General features: G+C 39.3%; 1 protein-coding gene across 1 annotated transcript; it reads right to left on the bottom strand.

The window, feature by feature from the left end:
• Positions 1-775: 775 nt before the first annotated feature.
• LOC139695752 (CLIP domain-containing serine protease B4-like) lies at positions 776-17,809 on the bottom strand. Its single transcript, XM_071594526.1, has 7 exons — positions 17,623-17,809; positions 10,817-10,968; positions 9,418-9,679; positions 7,086-7,182; positions 3,322-3,521; positions 2,618-2,716; positions 776-1,422 (listed from the first exon to the last, which is right to left on the bottom strand). The coding sequence occupies exons 1-7, from the start codon at positions 17,702-17,704 to the stop codon at positions 1,100-1,102; spliced, it is 1,215 nt and encodes a 404-aa protein (XP_071450627.1). The 5' UTR covers positions 17,705-17,809; the 3' UTR covers positions 776-1,099.
• Between the last annotated feature and the right edge of the window lie 4,558 nt (positions 17,810-22,367).

A 22,367-nucleotide genomic window follows, 5' to 3' on the forward strand; every position in this document is an offset into this window, starting at 1 on the left:
TATAGCAGAAACCACCCAATATGCCTTTACCTCTTCTATACTTTACTTACCAAAAATTACGCTCCCCAACAAATTTTCCAACATTCCATTGCATTAAATAGTCCCTCTTTTAACTTTCTCTGCCTTCGGTTTTCTCCCAACCTTTATGTCAACAAATGTTTCTCTTCTCCGACCATGTCTTACAAGTTAAGGTTTGTTTTGCCCTAAGTTCATTTCATTTGCCATTAATTACATTTATTGATTCATTTATAGCTTGAAAGTACTTTTGTTATTTTCATGGTGTTGCAACCTAGAATAGATTTTTTAAATGACCTGGGAAATATTTATTCAACCAAAATGACTAAATATTCCGTTGTCACATATTATTTCCCTTCCCGGGAAATTTCTTTGACATTTGAAAAGTCATTGTGCGATCCATTGTGCGATTCACCAATGCAGTCCTTAAGGCCGAAATAATGAAATGAATGAGATAAAATCTATACTCCAAGTTAGAGTCATGAAGAAAATAAATACAGATAGCATTCTTAGGGACTTTTTCATAATTTTCTCACAGGGTTACTTGCATATATTTCTTAAAAGGTAGAGGCATGGGTCAAGCTATGGTGTCTTAAATCAATCAAGTATTTCCTACTCATGTCTAGTAAAACATTTCATGCATAAAAATATTTTTGTACTAGTTAAAAATAAATTTAATAAACAAAAATTAAGCAATTGAACACACATATTTTAATGCGCAGAGATATTTCTATATTGCGTTAGCAATAATGATGTTCGATTTTCATTTATAAAAATGTAGATTTATTATTGCACGTTAGATAATTTGATCACACGAAAACGATATCCAGGAACTCATGTTGTACAAAGAACATTCTTCAAAATCACCGCGGTCAAAATGCTCATTTCGCTTTGACACTGCATATTGTTCAATTAAAGTGTTGAACGCTGAAAGTTTCTGACGGACATGCAAAGCAAGCAATATGTTTTAAAAAGGGGGTATAACTTTCCCATGGGATATTCAGATTTACACGCCGCAGAGGCCAAGTAAATTTTGTACTATGGCTGGACCTGTTCCCAGAAATTTCCATTTCTCTGTATGATTTCAAGGCTTCAAGCTGTCCAAGATCCAGGTCATATAAGGCCCGACCCTCGTGTAGATCCCCGGTCGGCCGGCGGTGGCACAGATATTGGGACCGATGGATACGACCCCCGCGATCACCCACTGGCCTCCTTTCCTTCGAGGCACGACCGAGTCAACGGTCATCAGTGGTCCACCGCTGTCACCTCGGCAAGAGTCCTTGCCCTGCTCGCCACCCGCGCACATCTGGTTGGGGCCTAGTGTGATCTGGCGCTGGTAGACTGGGGCGCAGGCTGTGTTGGTCATCCCTGGGACTCGAACCCACAGTTTCACGTTGCTAGCGGACTCTGTGAGAAAAATGATTGTCATTTTAAATCTAACAACTTAAGAGTTTATCTGGGCATTGGTTTCAAATACAGGAATATTAAAATCACTGTTAAAGATGATAACTAATGTGACTCTTAGGACTGTAAAAGATATAATACACAAAGAATTTTCGACTGCCAAGGCAGTAGAGTCAATTACAGTTCAAAAGAGTGTAGGAATGCTAATGAGATATTTTTATGTAAAATATTGACATGGTGATGGTAGCCATGAAGCGTAACAAGGTGGTAGAAGTATGCATACCAATGTCGCAATATGAATTTGAGGAGGTACAACGGGTGTCAAAAGTACAGTAGTAAAAACGTAATCGGAGGAGTAAAAAAATTGGTTTAAGTCAACCAAACGTAATTACAAGAGAAACAAAGAAGATTATTCGAAATAATACCATGGGAAATAAATCTTAAACTCTTTTTACGGAAAAATAGGAAAAATAAAAGTGAATAATGTTCGTAGAGGTATTTATTGTTCAATTTTTCATCATTTCCAATGCAGGTTTTTAGAAATATGGTTAGGTTATCGGATATAATACTTGCTTTTATAAAACAGCCGATGCTAATGAAAAACGTTCCGATAAAATTCGTAGTAGTAGTAGTTTTGAGGGGAGGCGACCGACAGCTAAGGTCATTTGCGCCATAGGGGATGGACAGGAAAGGATGAAGGGTGGAGAGAAACCCGGCGTCGGCATTAGCCTACTCTTTACGAAAGGCGCCAAGGGGTCCGCAGTTTAACGTCCCATCCGACGGACGGCGTACTCCCTCAAAGTGCCCTCCACAAAGCACCTCAAGTAGGGATCGAGATACCTCTGAAAAATATTCAACACCGCCGGGATTTGAACCCGCGCCCTCAGGGTGGGAAGCCAGTACGTTAGCCCCCGCACCATCTCGATCCCCATAAAATTCGTTTACCATGAATCGACTACATTGTGAAGTATACCACCTGATGTGTAATTGACATTTTAGTCACAAATATTTCTCCTAATATATACTTAAGCGTAAGAGAAATATATTTTTGCAAAAATATTTACGTAATTAAATGCTAATGATTTAAATTAAAAGAGCACAAACTTTCACGTTGCCGATTTTTTATTATAAAAAGTTAATTTAGAGTAGTCATGGAATACCTCTTATAAAACTGCCGTAATGGACGTAAAATACTCACTGTTTTCAGTCTTTCCCCATCCCGCCACAATCAAAGACTCCGTCTCGTAGCGCTTATTGGCAACACTACCACTGGGGAGGCAGATCGGGACAATGTAGTCTGTTGAATAAAATAGAAATTAAAGGACTGAATTATAAAGTAACCCAGAACATTGCAATACAGTTATATTAATATTAAGTGTTATATATTTGTGGTATGTCTAGTCGATTTATTGGAGACATAAATATTTCCCACAGTTGGTTAAATTATCCCGAGCAGTTTTGATGCTCATGTGATATTGTCATGACGTTACAATGCCACGGGCCGTTTTGGAATCTTGTTTAAATTTATTTGGATGAGTGAGGGTGAGAAGTTTCACTTCAGGGAGGAAAGTTATTTTTAATCCTCCGCACGGGCGAGATTAATTCGAATAGAAAAGCCAATGAACAGAAGGTCACATATCCGGACTCAGTTGGGGGCATAGAAGTGGAAAGAATTCACAGGTAAAAATAATAGCCACCAGAAAAACATATTTAATTGTGAACCATTTACAACGAAAAATAATACACTACCTTTGTCAGAAAAATGTTATATAGATGGAATAAAATCCGATGAATAACCATATCGTCAAGTTAATGTTTTAAAATGATCAACTTCTTATTTAAAAATATTTTCACTTCTCCACTTTTATCCAAACCACATAAGACTGTGGCTGTCTCACCCACCAGTGATCGGAGCATCCCTGTCCAAACGAAGTAGAGCAATGTCGTGGTGTTTGTCCCGACTTTCAGATTGGTACTGTGGATGAGCTATGACCTCCTCTATGTTGAAGTCCTGTACGGGATCTCCACACACATTTCCATCTGCATACGTCTTACAGTCTGGATCTGTGTCGATGTCATGTTCCCCAAGGCGAACACCAATACTGCAATGGTAGAAAGGAGTCGGGGATGAGAGGAAAGTCTTTAAGCAGGGCTATTGATTCGACACATACTTATAATGCAACAATATGATTTATCAAAAGCTTTCGTCTTCAATGATGAGAAACACGCTTGTAGTTTCCAGCTAATAACCTTTCCCATCTACTAATTTTCAAATATACGAGTAAACCTATTTTCAAGGGTTTCATCGAAATTAGTAATCAAAATATAAATTTTATTATTTCGCTGAATTTTTAAACGTCATCATGGCATATTTGGTAATTGACGATAAAGACCGATGGGATCATTTTTTTAAATAAAAACGGAAAATGCAAAAATTGTAATGACAGCAAGATGTAAAAATGCTAGAGGAAAGAAAATCATAGATTCACCGCACCATAAATGGTCGGATGATTTCGTCGGTTGAAGGATAAATTCAGAAAGACAAGTAGACATGCCTTCAAAGGAGAAGAAAGGTGATATTTATTGGAAACTTGTAATAATGATCCTTGTCAGTATGGATCAGTGGCCCTGCATCAAGTCTGATAGCTTGAATGTATAGCTTTGTTTGGATTAAAAATTATTCATACCGAGCAAAGGATCAATGCCGCCATCTACAGAAAATAAGATCCAAATTGAAAGTAATCTCTCAGTTTGGGATTTTCATAAAGGATCTCCCATGTCAAAATACATGGGATCATTTGAGGTCAAAATCTCCTCAGATATCCTTCATAGGAGGGAGACCAATTTAATTGACTGACCAAACAGAGACTGCTTGCACAAGTTGAGTTTAAACAAAGACGAATCTAATCGAAAGATTAAACAGAAATTACTAAACTGGAAAGTTTCTCAAATGAAAAGGAAACAAGTGAATGGTAAGGACATGGTTTCCATTGGTTAACTTGTAGTAGGAATAGGAAGATCAGATCAAAGGTAACAATTTCGCAATACGATTATCTGCTTTCAACTAATCACAGTGACCAGTTCCTATTCTTTGCCGTGAAAACATATGTATAAATTATATTTTTTTAATTCAATAATATCAAAAAATTACTTTCATAAGAAACTAAAACCTAACTTTAAAATTACACCATACCAGCCACAAATGCGGAGATATTAAATGTGTAAGGAAAGGTGGGTATCAATGTTTTTCTTACTTCCCTCCCTTGCGTCCGCATGAATATTTTTTACTGCATCCTGGGGTGCAATTGTTTGTCGGTTGATGGTATATATATTTGCATGCGGGTTAGTTGAAAGGATTTTTGTATGAATGTATACGCCACTGTGGGTATGGGGTTGCATGGATGTGTTGAGTTTGCATCTGGTTTTGTTCCCTTTTGCAGGTGGTGACCTAGCACCCTCCGCCACACGCCCTTGTGGTGGCTTGTAGTTTATTATGTAGATGTAGATAAATAGTTCAAGTAGAAAGGGATTCCTTGAGTGTAAGTCCGATTTCGCGAATCCTGTCTGAGTTGCTCGACCTCTGCACAGTCCTCAATTCGACTTGTTTCTCAGCGTCACAGATTAAATTGATTTTTAATTATATGTTTCATCTATTAACCCAAAATCAGACGAAATTAAATATTTCTAATTAAATACTTCACATTCTGCATGAGAAAAGTCAATAAAGCTTAATGTTAGACCATCAGTGTAAATGCATTCCTTTTCGCTGAATCCTTCTATACTATAAAATCCGATCATACTTTTTACGATCCTGTTACATGTATTTCATATTTCAAGCATGTTCTTGAAACTACTTATTCCTCGTCTCAAAAGTGCCTTCTGCCACATTCACCCAAGTCTTTCACGGACTTACCCTTCTTCTCTCAAATCATTTACTGCTCTTTTAGTAACTTGTAAGTTTGGTTAGTCGACTCTCTTTCTCACTCGCCGACACTCAACTTGACCAAAAAGCCAAGTAAATTTCTTTCACACACGTCCATAATCGTTATATCCAATCCACATTCTTTCATAATCTACTCATCTCTTCCCAACTTTTCCTCGTATTTTTAGCACAAACGCTTCTCAAATATTCCATACATGAGGCATCTTGTAATGGCTCAAATACGTACGATGGCTTGAACGTATACCCATTGGAAATGCATTTAACCGCAATATTAAGTAAGTTTTCTCTTGAGATGCCATGGTCATTAGGTACAGGCAACTTCACAATATTTTTGGAAACATTGTACCATAGCTTCGATACCACGCTGTTTTACATATATCCGATTAGTAAAAAACATATTTTATGATGCAAAATTAAGGTATCTGACACTTTAAATAATATTTTTATAACATCTTAATTTTTAAATTTGTAAATTTTATCATTAATATGTAAAACCTTTTATTCTTATTTTCACTCCCATTGAGGGAATTCTACTGAATCAGACCTCAAACAGTGCCTTTGATTAATATTTCTGCTAAATCAGCTGTTGGCAATGGCAAGAATTTCTTTCAAAGGTTATTTAGTTTTAATTGGAGATAAGGGCCAGTGTCAGTGCAGCCTTGAATAATATCGCGTAGCTTCGGATAATTACGTCGCTGTCCCACTTTTCTTTGTTTATTTTCGTGATTTCTGGAACACTTAAATTTCCCTTGCAGGATCCTCAGTCCTTTCCTAGGGCTAGCTTCCTTTATGAGCCAGAGGATTCAAATTACTCCATTTACGATTATATTTTCGACTGATTTGATCCTATTTAGGAGAGTTTTTGCTTCATTAAATATATTCAATTGTTTCTGGCTCAACTGTGTGGAAGGTCATGTTTTTTAAATGAGATTTTGCTCCTTGGAGTCTGGTAGCTACAGCCAAGCCGATGGCAGTGCAAATGAGAAGTTTTTCTTGAGGAGAAGATTCACCGGGGCTGATTACCTCAGCATTTGGTTGAACTTCTCGCCGCTGTCTTCGCTTTGGATTTCCAAGTGGAAGGATAATTGGTGCGTATTATTCTATCGGCTAGTCAATTTGACGCTCAGGCACTTTTTCGGGTCCACCTTTAATTTCCACTGGTCTTTCAGAGCATTGAGTCTGACTTGGAAGGTGCCTGCTGCCCAATCCGAATCCCAGTCAGGCACTGTCCATCTTTATCAATATTATAAAATAAGTTATGCAAAGGACATTTAAGCAGGAATGTTCAAACACCTACCTTTATAGTGCAATTTGAGGTTTTTATGTTCTTGTAATAAAAGTACCATATTAATATCTTAGTTGCACCGTTGCGTCACATAATTAGGTAATTTAGGTGCGAATTTTGCGAGGAACCGTAGAGCATTTAGAATTTCCTGTACTATATTTCATGGCATCTCATACCAAAAACTATATTGGTATCACAAGTAAACTCTGAGTGTCCTGTGCTTTTCTAGAAGTCTTTGTCGAAGATTTTTGTGATGGGAAGGAAACGGTGATCGGAATTGAGAGACCTTATTTATTACTCAATACGTCATTGAGCAATCAGATACGCTAAATGCACCGAATCCAAGAGGACGGCCATGAACGCAATTATAGCCTCTTGGACACCACATGGAAGGTTTTCTCTAGCGGTGAGGGATCACTTGTCGTGTATATAACTTACAGCCTCGTGTTTCCTATGCCCGTGACGCAATGAGCAGCAGTCAACACGTAACGGTTGCTAATGAGAGACCCACCGCACAGGAACTGCCGTCCGTTTCCTGAACGATAATATGAAAAAATAAAGCCAGTGTATCAAAAATCTGTAAAAGACAGTGGTTGCTAAAATATTAATACATCTGACTGGGTAAGATTGAAATTCACGCAAATAAGGGAGACGTAAATATAAATTTCAAAATTGTCATCAAAATCAAGATGTTAATAGCTTGATATTTACAAAAATTATATTCCGTATCATACAAGAGAGCATACGCATGGCTAAATATGCCATTTTTATTCATCTGCTGAATGTAAAAGTGGTTAATATTTTAGATTAATAATCACAACCAAATGTAGAAACCCGAAAAGATAACAGCCATCGTAATTTTAAAGCAATATTTTGCAGGTACAAAACCAAGAAATTTAAATTCTCCTTAAAATAGAAGGTTCCGGTGAAAAACTATCGGTTATGCTGGTTATACATTTTCTTCATCCTTGAAGTACAAATCGTTTCAAATAGTTAATAAAACATAAAAAATAAAAAAATTGGCATTTGCATGATCAATTTGTTCCATACCTTCGCTTATTTCACAAAAAATATACGAAGATTTATTTTCAAGAAATTAACTGGATGTCAACATCTACATCTAAGTTATACCCCGCAAGCCACTACAAGGGCGTGTGGCGGGGGGTGCTAAGTCACCACCCTTAAACTAGAATACAACCACATGCAAACCGAAATTATGTTACCTCTACACAAATATTAGTTTGTTCATACACTCGACAAACCTTTATCACACGAAAGAAAGTACGTACATTAACCAATATTTCATAACAGGATACGTACATTCAAATATTTCTATAAAGCTATCAAAAAGATGAGTCTACAAAATGAAAAGAATAAAATGCAGGAAGAAACATGCAGGCTATCAACATAGTATGTACACTACCAATTCTAATTATCTCCTAGGCGATTACTGTTATGTCTATTTTAATCTCTAATGACTCGAGGAAAAAACGACATTTTAAATTTATCCGTTCTACAATAAATCTCCCTGATTTTACTTTGGTGATCTGATCTACCATAGTAAGTGGGGGCCTGTAATATGTCTTACACATCCTCAGATAAGTAACCTGCCTCAAATTATTATTAGGTAATCTACCAGTTAAGGTAAGTTTTTGGATGGACACAGCTACTAAATAAATATTTTGTGATTCCTAACAATATAACAAAAGGATTGAGAGTAGGGCAAATATTTACTTAGGGGATGATCAGTTTGGGTTTAGCGGACCAATAACACTTCCCTGTGGGATACCCGATGTAACGCTTACTGTGTCCGATGATACCCCATCTATCACCACCCTTTGCTCGTGGCCTGTTAAAAAGTTATTAATACAATCTATTACTCATCTATCAATCCCATAGCTTCCCAACGTTTGGAGCAACCTTTTATGAAGGACTTTGTCGAATGTCTTTTTTAAGTCTAGAAATACAGCATCGACCTGAACGTTATTTTCTCCCGAGAGCAAAATATCATGAACGAAAAGTGCCAGTTGGGTCTCGAAATATCTACCCTATCAGATACCGTGTTGGTGTTTTATGAGGAAATTCTGAGAATCGAGATATTTAACTTACAATGATGTGCTCTAAAATATTGCTTGAGATGGGATGTGAGAGATATCGGTCGGTAATTACTCGGATCTTCTCTGTTACCTTTTTTAAAAATGGAAGTGACATTGGCTATTTTCCAGGGCTGATGACCATCCTTTAAACGGGTTGAATCTACTTTTAGAATGTCTTGATAAAGGAAAATTATTATTAGGTTGGCTTAATAGGGAAGGTAGACCTCACCTATTACTAAGTAAGGGGTAATAAGGGAGGCCAGCTCTTTTCTTAGTGCCGTCTATGGTTTCCCAGAAAGAACTGGTACCCAAAAAATCACACAACTGGGGTAGAGCTTTGATTGCCTGGAGGCGAATCCGCGAATTGAACCCGGGCCCTCCAGTCTACAGTCAAACACTCTACTCACAGGACTATCATTGAAAATATATTTACATTGATACAAATAATTTAGAGTATATTATTTAGTATTAAGCCAATGATCCAGTAAGATCATCTTGATTCGTAGTTCTTTATTGGTTTATTAATTTCCATGAGTATTACTACAACTATTAATTTCCATGAGTATAACTTGATCTTAAAGCATCAGTTCACTGTGTCCCCGTTTAGTTTAGTGTAAAAGCCAAATGCGTTCATGCATGCAATAGCATCTTCCAGGCCAAAATATAGTTCTCACGCGTCTGGTACTCCAGGAGCGCGAGCCAGGGATATTCCTTGAGGTTGGCTTCCTCCCCGCCGAAGATGCGATCATTCACGTCCGCCCCACAGACGTCTGTCCTCAGGTAACTCCAGTTGGGGTGGTTGTCCACATTGGACACTGAGGCCCCAGATCCGCCCCCTTGATTGGATCCCTGCGCCGGAGGTCGCCTCGTCGTAGTCGTCGACGGAGTCACTTGGCCGGTTCCGGACGAAGGGCAGCACACAAAGGGACGATTACCCTGGGAGAGACGGCATTCCGCATTGAAGTGCAACATCAAGGGAAAACAATCACTTGCTTGGAATGAAGGGGACGGATTTAAAGACTAAACCGATTTTCAAAGTTTTAGTTGAACAAATATACCTACTTCCGACACCCAGAATAAAATCAAAGTCAAAGTTGGGCAAGTGGGGGGTCAGATAAGGGTGACAGAGCTGTTGAGATGGTATACCGAATTGATATTTTTAACGATTATTTTTGGTCTGTTGCAAAATCACATGTGAAGAGAAACTCAGCGTCGGCCTAAGCCTACTCTTTTGGAAAGGCGCCAAGGGGTCAAACAGTTTAACGTCCTAATCTGACGGAGGTCGTACTCACTCAAAGTGCTCTCCACAAAGAACCTCAAAGTAGGGATCGGGATACCGATGAAAAATATTTGTTGTCTCCAGGATTTGAACCAGGGCCCTCTTCAGAGAGTAATATGAACACTAGAGAAATATGCACAATATTTCCATCTATTTTCTTTTAAAATACTACGTTTTTTCATGAATGGCGGGAATGTGCTCGAATCCTCCACATGACTTGAACCGGTTCGCTGTTACATTTATAGGCGTTAAAGAAATTACATTTCGAAAGCCACATTAATCAAAACTCATGAACAAAGACGAACTAATTAATTCCAAGGAAACTGCGGGAGACGCCGCAACAGTAACTTTTAACGGAGTCTTCCGCTAATCTGCATTTCAATGCAACAATTTCAGAGTGTAAAAACCATTCGCCTTGACTGGGATTCGAACCCAGATCCCTCAATATCCGGTCGAGTGCTTTAGCCACTTAAGCTACCGAGGCGTCCTCTTAAACTCTGAAATTTTGGGGCTTTTAAAGGAACAAGATGTTGTGACGAAATACCGTACATACAATGTCACAGGTATTCGTAGTCGTGCGCGACGCGCCACGGTCCACGTGGTTAAAGCCTAATTATAAACACTTGTTGGCTGGCTTGGCTGTTTACTCCTTGACAAATTCCAAAGAAACTGCGGGAGATGCCGCAACAGTAACTTTTAATGAGTCATCCGCTAATGTGCATCTGCACATTAGCGGGGGGTTAATTTGGTAATATATGGCTCGTGTTGCAGTTAATTAAGCATCAAATTCTCACCTGGAATCCGCACTGAGCTCGCCTGAGGAAATCCACCGTGTTCGGGGGAAGCGGCCTCTGGTTCAACATATCCCGGTAAGGCTCACAGGACAATATGGAAATACATTGGCCCGGCCGGTTGTTCGGAGTCTGGCATCTTTCCCCAGTGTTTTCTGTTGAGAGAGAAATCAACACGTCCTTGAGAAAGACACAACGAGAAAGTCTTAATGCGAGTCAGCATCGAATAGAGACCATATCGTACGCTATCAATCCTATCAATCCGAGAGTTTGCTCATCACATCGCGTATAGTTTTTATAGTTAGATTTTGAATTTTTTACCGATAGAAACATAATATATTGGCGTAGTATTGAACTAAAAATGTTGACGAAGCAATAGACAAAGAAAAACAATATGTCAACCAGTGATCCTGAACTACTCTGCTACTTAACAGCGTCATTTGCATATAATCCTTACTTAGTATCGCTTTTTTGTCTTTCGCAATGCGTTTTTCCGTTATTCGGGTGAACTCACTGAGGGGTTTACCCTAACTTGTCAGTAAAATAATTTTTCCGATTGGTCAATTATTACTGAAGCCAATAAAACAAAATCATCACGTAACGTCAATAATTGAACATCTGGGTGACGATGGAATCGATTCCTAGTTAAGATTCTCAGCCTGAAAATTGTGATAAAGTTCAAAAAAATGGTTTGTCCGGAAAATAAGTGTACTGACTCCTGGGCTGGGCGCGCCGCTCCAGGCGCGCCCAGCACCGCCCTGACGGGCTGCGATTGGAGGGGGGTATGTTGGCAAGCGACGCTGAAAAAGGCAGTCGGCTCTGAGCTGTGGTGTAGTGAGGAGCTCTGTTAACGCGAACCTCCACGCTTCGACCCACGTCACGGAACGCGATGCCGAAGTTTTTGGAGCAGCGTTATTCCATCAAATTTGTGCGGTAAAGCTTGGGAAATCGTCTACCGAAACTGTCGGTATGATTAACCAGGCTTACGGGAAGTCAGCCATGTCCAGAAACATGATCTTTCGGTGGCACAAGATGTTCGTGGAGGGCAGAGAAGAGGTCGACGACGAGTCTTCGAGAGGTTCCCGATGATGCCTTCGCGGGAGCGTTCCAGGAATGGGAACGCCGCTGGAACAAGTGTATCGACTCACAAGGGTCCTATTTTGAGGAATATTAGCTTAAGATATGTAAAAGTGTAATAAATTTTTTTTCCTGAGCTCAGTACACTTATTTTCCGGACGAACCCTGTATATTCGGCAGAGGTCCTCCTTCGTTTGAGGGTGCTGTTCAAAGTGGTCCGACAATGTTTCGCTACGTGTATCTTAAACATTTTTAGAGGCTTGATTGCGTTAGACTCATTCAGTTTTACATTATTATTTACTATGTAACTAATGGAATGGAGTCGTATTCAGTAAAACATTTCAAAGCTAAAGATATCGCCGAATTCAAGCTATAGGACAAAACGAGTATATTTATCAAGTGTATCGAACAATTTATGAGTTGGAATAATAAGATTTCCTTGGACATTTGGTGAGTTGCAGAATCACAAAGGAAATATTTATGGAATGAGATTGCAAGATATCGTAGAAAAAGAACCGTACGAGAAGAAAACACTTGCAAGGTCTGGGCTCTTCCAGGCATACAGAAGCGCCGCCCGAATTTCGGAAGGTCTCCAATTCGAGTCTAAATTCTGCAATTTCATTTATTTTACTCTATTTATACTCTGCACTCATTTAGTGTGCTAGAACCGCTTCATTCTACTCCCTCGGTTACACTGATGGCGTGCGTGGAATTCCAAAAGGAAAAATGGTGATTAAATAATACACTTGGTAAATATGATTCATCCACAGGCACCTTTGCTCCTACGTTATTTCGCAATTCAGCTTCTGATAGTCGTTGAAAAATTTCTGTTTTTTTTTCTATTTAAAAAGATAAACCATATAATTCCACTGAGATTATACCGATACAATAATTTTCGCCATGTTAACGGCGTCGTCAGGTGATCCGAGGACGTTGAAAAAGTTGCGAAAAGAATCTCACCAATGATTCTGTGGATTATAAGTAAGATTATTTGTTTTATTATGGAGGCTAATAACTTGAAGTGAATTTTAAAGCAGTGGAGTTGATTTATTTTGTTTTTTCTAAATTAATTAATAATTGCACCAACATAAAATCAAACAATTATTATCACCCCGAAGGTTAGATTGATTAGTGGTGGTAGAGTTTACCTATTATAATAGTAATCCAATCGACCAGGGTAATTCATTCATCAGGATATATCTTGTTCCGCCTTTGGTTTCCCACGAAGAACTGGTACCCAAAAAATCCCAGAGCAGCTTACGTTAAGCTAAGGGTGCCCAGAGACCGCACCCAGGAAAAAAGCTTGGCCTTCCGGTCTGTAACCCATAGCTCAACCCTCGCCCTTGTAACATGCTCTTGGTCACACAAAAATTTTCCTGCCCTCCATCATTTATTTCGTAGACATACCTTCAAACGCTAAAAGAATACAATTGAGAAAATAAAATGTATCACCTCGTTTTCATCGTGATTTTCATGACATAGACGAATGAGGTTTTGACCCATAATTAACAGTAGCTTCCAGCTCTCAGGCTCACTCCAGGGTTGTGAATGTCTGAGAATGGTGGTAGCATATCAATGATCTGAATATTCACTCAGCATCGATTGTCTCTGTCCCATCTTTGAATCCGTGCGGATTTGGTTAAATACTCCACCTCTGATTTTCAAAACGTCTTGAGACAATATTTCACGATTCACTCTACGGTTTTATATTATCAAGGTCCCCAGGAATCCGAAGCATATAAAATGCAACGTAAGAGGAAAGACATCAAAAGTATTCTGTTTGGAATACAAATTAGCGTTGGCAAGCGCTCGGTTTGAAAAGGTGGAATGAGGATGAGGATGCCAACTTGGCTACATCCTTGCAAAGAAGACATTCGGGAACCAATTCCGACAGCTGGAAGAGGAATCTATGTGCGAGAACCTTCATTGGCGGCAATTATTCTCAAGAGGCGAGGTAAATTGGTCGAAGTTAAAAAAAAATGAAGTATGTCAACCGGGAAGAGAATTGTGATGGGCAATGAGAACAGATCGTGTAAGAGGGCCACGATCACACTGGATATCCTCGGGCTTTATAATATTAAAATGGAAGTATTAGAAGCTACCAAAGAAGCCATTGGAAAAACAAAAACTACTGATTGTTACGATGAAAACACTGGCATTAATAATAGACTGCGCGAGAATTCTAAAACATTAAGGTAGCGGTAGTATAAAAATGACTAGTATGATATATAATATAGAAACTATGATGAGTATTGCAATGCGGGTATACCCAAAATAAATCGCAGTACAATATGATTTTATCAATAAAAAGTTATTCTCGGAATAATATGCAAAATTCTGTTCAGCAGAGGATGAGGATGGTGAAAAGATGCATAAACTTGAAAAATAAGTTAACGGGTTGAGTGAGAATAGTTGTAGCAGTTTTAAAATGAGAAATAAATTAATTGAAATATTTGAAATCAAAAGTGTCAAGGTTGATGTTGCGAAATATTTTTTTCATGTTTTAAAATAAAAAATGCGATTGTTTGGATGGCAATTTTGTTTTATTTAAATCATATAACGACTTACGACATTGCCAATTTTTAATATCATGTAATGAGAATTAAAAGATCGAAAAAATTCAATCACACATTAAAGGAGTTTTAAGTCTTCGTTGGTTGATTTTATCTAAACAGAGCCACTTAAATCCGCAGGAAAGAGGGCTTTGCCTATACTGCAGAGACGGAATTGTGTATGATACTCAATAGACGAAACCCTATTGACATTCTCGAAAAACCTACAAAAGAAGAATTATAGCAAAAGCCTATTAAAATAAAGGAAAACATGGTGGCACGAGAGAAAATATTTCAGCACATACATAAGCTACTTGGATGGAAGTGAACGAAAAACGACCGATTTCTTTCTTTGTCGTACTGGATTTTAAGAACTAGATAATTTCGAGTTTTGTCAGTCACTTAACAACAACGATGGATCTCGATGACCGAAATTAGATGCTCTCCTATGCGATGACTAAAAGTATTGGCTTTGTTTTAAGGTGCGCAAAGCTGACAAGTTCCCGCTTTTAAGTCATTTCAATACAAATTTATCAAATTCTGACAACCATAATGAAATTTTATTACTCCAAATCCAGAAGTTCTTGAAGTTTCTATTTCTTAATCATCCACACGATGTGACCCGGAAATCCTCCCTCATTATAATTTACCCGGTGCATATCCGGCCGATAACTCCTAAATCTCCAACCTAATCCAGGAAATGATGTTTTGGGAAATTTAATTGGACGCATTTCGTAGGGTATACATGAAATGGAAAGCGCTCTCTTTTATACCATGCTATGCATGGCTATCCTCCTTGATTAGAGGCCAAGAGATGCGATATTTGAAAAAATAGCACCATTTTCACTTAAAACTAATGGTTCAAAAACATCTGTGATAAATTGACAGTTTTTTTCCAATACATCAGAGCCTACAGAGGGAATGGCACTGCTTTGCGTATGATAAGTTTACAGGCAGTACAAGTGACGTTCGCGCGTAAAGATAAAGTTAGTGGGCAGTTCCTTTCACCGCGTCACCTGCGATTTTCAGTTAAGTCCAGGTCCCGAAAATACCTCTGCACATGTTGAAGGCGTCCACAGGCACTTCGATTTGAATGCATTATCCACAAGACTGGCATTCTCATATTGAAAAGACAAGAGGAGGTTTGAAGGTTAATATGTTCATATATACAATATATTCATTATAAGATCTTGATTACCACGGCCTCCAGATATTTTCATTCCCCCTCCACCCCCAAAACCTTCCATATCAATCCAATACTTCCAAAGCTTCCCCTCCCAACTCTTCCCCTCCCAAACCTTTCCCCTCCTTCCTCATCCATCCAAAGTCCTCATCATCCTGACCTCTTCTCTTTAAACCCTCTCCTCAGTTCCTTCTTTTTCTAGAGGAAGGTGGTCTTGCCACCGAAAATGTAGGAATACTTGTGAGTGTCCTTTTTTGTTTTTCTATATATTTTTTTGGGTAACGCTATCTCGCTCCTTCGTTTGAATCATTATTCACATCTGCGAGACTTTGGCAACATATACATATAAACAAAACATAAACACAGTAATCAACCCCGAAGGTCGGTTAGGTAGAGTTCACCCAGTACTAAGCCCGACGGCGTGTGAAATTCACACATCAGGGTGGGGGGGGGGGCAGTTCCTTTCCCTACGCTGGTTATGGTTTCCCAGGAAGGTCTGATACCCGAAAAAATGACATATGTGGAGCTGCGGTGCCCAGAGACCAGGGAATCGAACCAGAGACCCTCAGGTCAATAGTCCAACGCTCTATCCCCTGGACCACCGCGACCCATAAGAAATACTCGACGTTGAAGCGCGAAAAATTCTGGCAACACTTAAAAGAGGACACACAGGAGTATCACAACTAATGCTTACTGTTCAACGATACTTCCGCCACGGTAGCTTTAAAGGTCAAGCAAGGGGCAGTGAACCCAAAGGTAGAAACACTTTACATTGACGAGTGCTAGAAATAACCCTTGTTGCATGAATTCAATTGGGATTTTAGCGATAAAAAATTAACTAATTTAAATGGGGACACATGACATCAAATTATGTTTGCTCAAGAAACAGTTTTTTAGGAAACATTTAAAGCGGGGATAGACAACTCGTAGAACTCGTGTGGAAAACAGGTAATATGGGTGGAAAGGAAGAAAAAAAACAAAAACGTGTTAGGGTAGAATAAAAGAGAGATTTGCGTCGGAAATTCGTTGAAGGCAGAAAAAGCCGCGCGAGGAAAGGCTGTGATGGAAGTTAGACGCGTACGATGAGTGGGGAAGGGGAGAATGATTAGACGTTATGGAAGTCAATAAGAGAGGCCAAAGAAAATGAGGGGCTGAATAAGGAAAGAGTTTTAAAGCCAATGGCAACTGTGCATTATTTAATAAAAAGCCGAAGGGGAGGATTTACAGTTCTCAGAAACAGTCTGAATCCTTATATGTTTAATCATGGTCGGGAAAATATGAAAACCCTTAATTTCGGTGTTGGAAATGACCCCAAGGATGTCCAACAGTGAGACAGGTCATAGAAATTGGTGAGTTTGAATCGCTGGCCACAATGACTTTGTTCACAACGGCCTCGTTCACAACGACTGCACCAGTTAGTTACCAAAGAGCTATTAAAGTTTATATAGTTTACAAGACTCAAGCCCTTCCATTCCTATTAAGCTGCTTGAATATCATGAAATATTTTCGGAAAACACACTCTTCAAGAAAACGCTGGGACGGTTCGTAGAGCAATCGTCTCGACTAGTAACCCTGGGGGGGAATATTATGTCCATCACTCCCTCTCTCCCATTTAATTGAATACGTATACTAGCAAATTAAGATTTGATATATGTCTAAGCTATTACTCTAAGAGCGAGGAGAATGTTCTGATGCAGCAAAATAGTCGAGATTTTTATAAGAGAAGAAATCTGCAACCACATGAACCCCCTGAAAACTACTGGCGAGAAGTGCGGAATGCGAGGGAATACTTAATCAAGGAAAAGAGAGAAAGAATGAGGCAATTTTGGGCTGTGTGATTAAGAATTAATCAACAGTGGATTGCTGAAAGTGATTATATTGCGCAGAATCTTTCCGAATTCCACAAAAACAAATTCACATGCATCACCCAAATCCGGCTCTAAACCGAGAGACTGCCACTTTAGCCACAATGATGATGAATATATGATGTCACTCACGTGCTTGCGCGGTAGACCAAAGGAGCACCATCACGGCTACGTGAAGTTGGCGGTGGAGTCCGCCGCCGAGTGCCGCGGCCATGGTGTGCAGTTGGTGGGGAGAAGTCGGCGAGAGAGCGGTTTGGTCTCGGGAGGAGTTCCAGCGGGCAATGGAAGTGCACGCAACATGCGACGGAGGAAAACCAAGCACTGCTATGTGCCTCCCGGGAGATGAGGTGGCTGTTTCGGGAGGGGAGGGGTGAGTGGGGGGAAGGGAATGAGGTGTTGAAAGCAAGACCGGCATGAGTTTTCAAGAGTGCGGCGAAGGCTCCCCGCCCATCCCGGCTTCTCCACCTCCTCCCCCCGCCGCCACTCGCCAAGCGGAACCGTGCTTCCCTAACCTTCCGCCTGGAGGCAGAGTGGAGAGAGGCATGACCAATCACTCAGTAAATGATGTTCTTTGGCCTTCCCAGCGAAAGGTTTGCTTGAGGATTACGATTTACAAGGAAGAGTTCGCGTCGTATTCCGCGCAAGAGCTGTCGGTTAAATTAACATATAGGCATTGAATCAAGGAAATAATTGAGCATACATTTTGGTTCTTAGGGGTATGTTTTTATTCAGATTGTAGACGCGATTAGCGTATGAAGTGTCCCGCTGTAGACGGAGAGGTTGCTTGGATTACAACGCGAGAGTTATGACCCAGAGGGACCTCCAGCCGAAGCCAAATGATGATTTTTCCGGGCAAACATTTCTGGGAAACCGCAGACGGCACATGGAAACCATCTGGTCTGCCTTCGACTTTATTTTCTAGTGAAAAATTGCTTTGTTTACAGGCATTGCACCTCATGGTTTTTAATCGAGGAGCACAACCGAGCTTAGCACGTTAAAAGAGTGAACGCTTCGCACTCCATATTTATCCTGGGTAAAGTTTAGCATGAGACGTATCAAAAAATCTTTGCTGTGTAGAGGATTGAGTAATAGTAGCTTCAAGGATGGAGTAATATAAGGTGCATTATCGTTGTGCTAATTTGAGTATTTTGAATTGAAATTACTATAAGGCGAAAACTAGTCAGAATTGCTGTATAATTTACCATTATTTACCACTTAAGGATTTATTGCTCCCTATTTCTATGCTTTAATTTTCCCTTTACATTCTGACTTCCCTTGTGCCTGTGTAATACATCTTTGGGATAGTAAATGAACATTAGCATTTAGGATCTGTGATCATAGGAACTATGCAGCACAATCTACAAATTATATATATACATATACATATTTATATATATATATATATATATATATATATATATATATATATATATATATATATATATATATGGGATTCCCACAACATATATTAATGGCCGTTGTGAACCATGCATAAAAATAATAATATAAAATAGAAAAAAGCAATATTGGCTCCTAATTTTACGAAAAAGACTCCAATTATCATGAACAAATCTCTTGGGAAGGCATTTGGTATTTTTTGTGATTAAATACAATTAATTATCAACCAATAACATTTTAGCATTTGAAATTATACAGGTGGTCAAAGCACCTAACAGTATTTAATCTCTAAACGTATCATTTAGGTTTTTAAAGTTTTCAATATGATCCTCATTTATTAATTCATGATATCTTTTGTAGACCTATCCATTGACAGATATCAATCGAGCTAGATACATGTATATCCGCCATGGGTTCGTTTCAAACAATATAATCGTATAATGAACAATCATGGTTAAATTGCCAATTAGGTCTTCTGGATATGTTTACTGGAATGGTAATTACCTCCCAAATATATTTCACATTTGTAAGTCTATGATGAATGAGTAGTTGCGATATTTAAAATTCCTTAGCTACATTAACGTATGTGCTGTTTCCTTTGAAAAGAGGAAAAGGCGAGTAAAATGAATCCCGGTAAACAATCGTAAGATAAAAACTGAGAAACATTAAAGAAAAATAGTCAAAACTTTCTGAAAGATTGTTCCAAAAAGTGATTTTAGAGGTGAATGGTGAGGATGTCTGCGATGAGAATTTTGAGAGCCTGCCTGGTGATATTTCAACCGGCGGTCTCCGACTTCCTCCTCCGATATGAGGTGTGTTTTTCTAAACCCTTATCACCTTAACCAAACTCGCGGAGTGTGGCAGAAAACACTTCCGGAGAGCTACTTAATTCTCTCATACAATTTTAAAAACAAGTACTCCATATATAAGTAAAACACAGTTATCAACCTGAAGGTCAATTTTACAGGTGGGTGTAGAGCTTCACTTAATGGCCAAGAGAGAGTTTTATCTGGTAAGACCAACGGCGTGTGAAATTCATGCAATTCGTGCGAAATATCAATGCCATTTTTTGTTCCAGCTGGCGGTGATGACGCAAACCTATACGAAATTCATTCCAGCTCTATCGGTTAACCAGAGATATCCACTAATTCTGTTGGTTTTTGGAATAAATTCACAAAATGATGGAATAAAATCTACAGTTAACAACACGAGGATTGGTTTGATATGTGAGGACGAAATCACCTAGAACTAAGCAAAACGGTGTGTTAACCACACATCAGGGTACGGGGCAGTTCCTCTACCTGTGCCGGTTATGGTTTCTCAGAAATATCTGGTGCCCGAGAAATCGCACAACTTGGGTGAAGCTGAGGGTGCCCAGAGGCGTCCCCGGAAATCGATCTGGGAGATACGGTCAGTGGTACGTACAATTCTCTACCCACTGGACTATCACACCCTATATATATATATACATATAACTTATGTGTTTCTGTGATTTTGTCTTTGTCCGCTAGTGCTAACTTCATATGTATATGACCATATGTATTGTAATGTTTTTCTGCTCTCTTCTAGAATCAAGAAACTTCTACCTTAAACCCTCCAGAGCATACTCAGGCCGTTTGTTAGTTTCTCGTAGCAATTTTTAACAAACCCAAACCCGCGAATATTCTCTTAGCCTCACCCTATGAATTCCGGGTACTTATCGCGTATTCTTAAGACTTGACCTAACTAAATGGATAGACCCTTCATTCTTTTTCCATAAATTTTCTTACAACCCGTCTCGGGAAACCCGCCTTCTTTAAGCATAACTCGCGTATTCTCTTAATATGCGTACCTCATCAAAGTTTGTGCTATCAGAGTAACGTCCAAAATATTTAAATTGGTCTGAAATGCTTCCTTCACTCATTCCCTCCTCATTCATATTGTAATTTAGGTATTTATCTTTTATTCTAAAACGTTATTGATGTACATTTCCTCATATTAATTTTGGCCTTATTCTCTACGCCAATCCGATACTGGGTCTATACCTGTATATCATTAGAGAGTAGTATGCAATCTGACGGTATCCTTATTTCTCCGTGTTTCAGTATGACGTCTGCTAATACTTTACAAGGGACAGTCAAATAAAAACTGAACACACACCATAAAAGATACGGCCCACTATAAGCTAGTAACTGGCTTTTACGCATCGATACTGCCATCGCTGTGGTAGGAAAACTGCATAGGGAAAACTCACAGGCGCACGTAGTATTTGGGTTATATCCTTTTCGGTGCGCGGACAAGCTGTTGTAGCCGGTGTTCCGTTTTTATTTGACCTCCCCTCATAAAATTGCTGCTAAAGTGAGACCTTCGGTCATTATTTCGAAGGTGAAAATCAATGGGAATGTGTTGACAAAGGTGCGATTGACACCATTGCTCATCTCCTACGCATTATATGACAATATCCTCCAATTTAACCTATTTTGCTGCTAGGTTGGCTCATTGGGCAGCGTGCCAATTGAATCGATTCCCGCCTCGGGCAAAGGAGCTCTCTTCGTGAACTTCCCCGAGTTGCGGACTACTTCATAAACATTTCTGAGTTCAGTTAACAGCACTAAATGATCGCATCCTTCGGAGGAATCTTAAAGGCAATAACCTACTGCAGCTAATTGGATCGTATGCGTAATAAATTGCTGCTTTACCGTTTTGTTTCAGCAGCATTCCCATCCGCGTTTAATCTCCAGATAGCGTCCACTCGTGTTCCTCTATTCGAGAACTAATTTGAAAATGTTTTTTCCCACCTGATCAAAGTATGCAGTAAAGTGGTCGAACCGAAGAGAAATTATCAGTAATTAATTCTAAAAATGTTTACACATTACATATATTAGGTTTGCGCAAACTGAGATTCAATTTTCACGTGAATCATCAAGTGCGTAATATGCTCTACGGTTGACATAATCTACTGTTCTGGGAAATATAAAAAAACGCCTGATCCTTTCATCACTCCTATTATGACATATGCATACATTTTTAATATTGAATGGCTGTGGCCCCGTTTTCCTCCGTCCCCGAAGTCCTTGCAAAATTGGCCGGCCTGCAATTTCCACACTCATATTCTTTCTTTTTTTGTATATAGCGTGAACGCATAATACAAGGCGTGATCAAAAAAAGACAGGACTGATTTCATAACTTGTTTATTTCGACGGATACATCTTAATCGAACTCTTTGCCCTCTTAAGTACATGCCTTGGCTGACTACACACCTTTGCCAACGTTTCTTCCAGCTCTCGAACCCTGCCTGGTAAGCCGCCTTAGGGATCCTCTTCAGTTCCGCCGTACAATAAGTTTTAATGTCCGCAATAGAATCGAATCGGTGCCCTTTCAAGGTTGATTTTAACTTGGGAAACAAAAAGAAGGTTTTAAGAAACTCTGGGTCGGCATTGGCTCGATCCAGAAGTTACTGACAAATGTCCACACGTTTTTGTCTCCGTTCATCAGTCAGC

The sequence above is a fragment of the Hetaerina americana genome, unplaced genomic scaffold, assembly GCF_022747635.1.
Source record: "Hetaerina americana unplaced genomic scaffold, ioHetAmer1.1.p SCAF_63, whole genome shotgun sequence".
Taxonomy (NCBI): domain Eukaryota; kingdom Metazoa; phylum Arthropoda; class Insecta; order Odonata; family Calopterygidae; genus Hetaerina; species Hetaerina americana.